We start from the raw sequence: 3,629 nt of genomic DNA on the forward strand, positions 1-3,629 counted from the left end.
AAAGCACGAGAGAACGTGCAGGTTGTGAATATGGAGCTTCATGGTTCTAAAAATGCTTCAGCATTATCCTTTATCCCCACTATTAACTTTCATGAAATAAACTTCCATAATCTCATTTTGCTAATATAAACAAATATTATAAATAGCTAAAAATCTGCTCAAAGCGGGAGAAATTAGATATATAATCCCCATTTAAACCTAGTCAATACACTTTATACCAAAAGGTTTAATCTAACTTAACGAGCTCCAAATCCAAAATGAGGTTTAAATTGTGCAAATCACCTCAATAATATAATACATTCACAATCTTAAAATAAGGATATGAGTTTGCTCAAGTGGGTAGGGCGCTCCCCCTTGGCCCCTGAAGTCAGGGGTTTGATCCTTACCCCCAGCATTATGTTGGGTATTTCCTTAGCATGCTATGCATGCCTTACCAGCCAATGTGTTGGTGTTTGGCAATAATATCAAGATACATTTTAAAATATAGAGTTTTTGCTGACATTATAAAAAAGATGATAGCTCAATATACATCTTTTTCAATCTAAAACACAAACTTTCTATAATTATTGACCCTATCTGACAATTAGCAGATAAACAATACTCCAAATTTCCATTTCCACTTTGAAACTTTGCCTCTCATACTTCTTTTACAAAACACCCCCATATCAAAAAGACAAAAACTAGTTCATGTACACAAATACACTACAAGAAGTAGCCCATAAAAAACACCAAACCAAACCCTAAAATGTGCTCAATCAAATAGCCCAATTCAATCTTCCTAACCTCACTAGAGAATACTAGAACCTTCCATCTATCTTTTCATAAGGGCATTTCTGCAATTATCACTCAAATCAACATAAACCCCTTTTTTCCCAAAATCACTTAAACCCTAGTTTGAACTCAATTAGGGTTTTTCACTCTTCTAATTTTCTCTCTCCTCATCCTTCCCGTTTTCGTGCTTAGATTTTTCTCGCAAAAATGGCGAAACGATTGATGCCATTATTGAACAGAGTTTTAGTCGAGAAAATTGTCCCACCTTCTAAAACTACTGCTGGAATTTTACTACCTGAAACCAGCTCTAAGGTATAATTTCTTCCATTTTTCTGATTTTGTTTGCTAAATTTTTTCGCTTGTTGTTTGCATCATTTCTTAAATATGTCTAATTTTTGTGGGTAATTCTTGTAAAATAGTTTTTTCCTCCAATTTTTGTTGGTTTATCTGTTGATTTTGTAATGAGTTTTATGCAAGTTGGTAGATTTGTTCCCGTTTTGATTAATGTTACAGGAAATGCGAAATATAATAATGGGTTTATCTTCTTTTAGTTGAAATGAATGTTACATTGTTGGATTTGATTAAATTTTGGTTTTGGCATTTTGTTGATGATAATGTTGGTATGATCTGTTAGTTATTTCATTTCTTGCGAAATTTGAGGAATACTATTTGAAGTAATTGTTTGCTTCTTCATAAAGAAGTTGAGTTATATTTTCAGCTTATACTGTACTATATACATTTTTCTAATATTTATGAAAGGGCTATGGCTGAGATTTATTGCTTGGCTTGGTTATGTAGCTCAATTCAGGAAAAGTTCTTGCTGTTGGACCTGGTCTTCGCGACAAGCAGGGAAATCATGTTCCTGTATCTGTGAAAGAAGGGGACACCGTGCTGCTGCCAGAATATGGAGGAACGACGGTGAAGCTCGGCGAGAAAGAGTAAGATTTTCGGTCTCCATGTGCTTATGATTGGGGTAGTTGATTTCTGTGTTAACCTACTATACTTTGAGTGCTTTAATGGTGGTTCGTTGAAATAACTCGCTGAATGATTCGAACGTTCGATTTTTCATGCTATATGTTAGCATGCTAGGGCTATATAAACTAGCAAGATGAGAATTAAATCTGGATAAAAGTTGTAGCTTTAATAGATTTTCATGGACAAGTCATAATGATATGGTTTCCTTTTGTCATTTTGATTTTTTGCTTGGTGTTTGGGGGGGGGGGAGAGGAGGTCACTGCAGGGAGTGTATGTGTTATCAGTTCTTTTTCACTGAATGTATGGGGGTTCCTCCTTGCCTCCTTGGTGCATTGTTGAGTATATGAACGTATGTGAAAAAAGCCAAATGGTAAAAGTAAAACAAGTACTGAAGGAAATGTATCTCCTGCTGAATTTGATCTTGATCTATGGATAATATAATGTAACCTCTAGATTTGCTGATAGAAAATTCCGATCATAAGTTCATAACTTTGACTAATTTGAGACACAGATCATGCTTTTCATTTTTGTTGATTTGTAGAATCCATTGGAATCCTAAAGCAAGAATCCCTTTGGAACTTTGGTGGAAAGGAGTTTACTAGTACTCTGTAGCATATACATAATTGACTAGCATTTTGATTGAGTAGGCCCATATGCTAATCTCGAGTATTTTTTTGTAGAAGTAAACTAACTAGCGTATCTCCCCAATGTGCTCATTTCATCTATTTACCATATATAAATGTGAAAAATTGAAAACCTTTCATGTGCAAAGGGAATTTTGACATGTAGATTTAAAGGATGGATCATTGTTTGGTGGGCTGAGATTTGTGGGTGGGGATTGGATTCAGCATAAGATGGATCCTCTGATTATGTAATGGGTTCTCTATATTTGTTTTTGTAGACTATTAATAAATTGTATGATTGAAACAACCTTGCTGCTTGGTTTCTGCGGAAGGCTTAGTTCCTGAGCATCTCTTTAAGTGCTTGCATAAATTATATGGCATGGGTAACAAGGAGGGGCGGCAAAGGTCCATATGAATAATATGATGTATAAGATTTCTTGTTGTATGTTATGTAACATTGTCTCCCCCATCAAAGCTCAACATGTGAAAGGAAGGAAGAGAATGTTTGGATTTCTTTCTGAGTTTTGGCTTAATGGATACTTTTACAGTAAATAAGGGGGCTTTCAAACCTAGTACTTCTATCAATTACTTCTTCCTTTCTTTGATTTAACAAGTTTTACTTTTGCACTAATCATATAATACTTTTTATTATTATTATTATTATTCATATAAGAACAAATCTTAGTATGTACCTATATATAAGACGATGTTGTTGGATATATATATATAAACATATATATAAAAATATCATTTTGTATACTAATAATAGTCAGTTAAAGATGTTACTTATTGGAGAGTATGATAGTCCAAAATGTTGCAATGAAAAAGAAATGAAGTATATAGAGAGAGAAACAATTGCTGGTTAGGTAACTCTTCTTTAAAATGCAGGTATTATCTAGTGCAATGTAGTACTCCAAAATGTAATGAAGTTAATCAATTATGCTTATTTACTTCTCAGAACTTGAAAATATGCTGTTGGATTGTATTGCGATCTAATGATCTGCTATGGAATGCAGGTATCACTTGTACCGGGATGACGATATAATGGGAACTCTCCATGACTGATATCATGGTGTCATTATCCTGCCTTGATCATCAAGTATATCTTATTCTAGGATTGTCTTACTTAGCACATTGTTCATGGTTTAGCTATCTTAAATTCAAGATTCGAGGTGGTAAATTTTGAAAGAACATGTTCTTATCGTGTCGCAGACACCTGAGTTTTTCTACTTGAATGAAGAAACACTCTCTTGGATCAAA

The 3,629-nt window shown here is 34.0% G+C and overlaps 1 protein-coding gene across 1 annotated transcript; it reads left to right on the forward strand.

Moving 5' to 3' along the window:
• Positions 1–837: 837 nt before the first annotated feature.
• On the forward strand, positions 838–3,629 carry LOC104889512 (10 kDa chaperonin, mitochondrial). Its single transcript, XM_010674751.4, has 3 exons — positions 838–1,083; positions 1,570–1,709; positions 3,386–3,629. Exons 1-3 carry the CDS (start codon positions 979–981, stop codon positions 3,432–3,434), a joined length of 294 nt encoding a protein of 97 aa, XP_010673053.1. The 5' UTR covers positions 838–978; the 3' UTR covers positions 3,435–3,629.

The sequence above is a fragment of the Beta vulgaris genome, chromosome 3, assembly GCF_026745355.1.
Source record: "Beta vulgaris subsp. vulgaris cultivar EL10 chromosome 3, EL10.2, whole genome shotgun sequence".
Taxonomy (NCBI): Eukaryota; Viridiplantae; Streptophyta; class Magnoliopsida; order Caryophyllales; family Amaranthaceae; genus Beta; species Beta vulgaris.

Coding starts and splice junctions, on each gene's coding strand:
- LOC104889512 (XM_010674751.4), top strand. CDS start 979: ATGGCGAAACGATTGATGCCATTATTGAACAGAGTTTTAGTCGAGAAA. Junction 1,084..1,569: donor TACCTGAAACCAGCTCTAAG/GTATAATTTCTT, acceptor TTGGTTATGTAG/CTCAATTCAGGAAAAGTTCT. Junction 1,710..3,385: donor GTGAAGCTCGGCGAGAAAGA/GTAAGATTTTCG, acceptor TATGGAATGCAG/GTATCACTTGTACCGGGATG.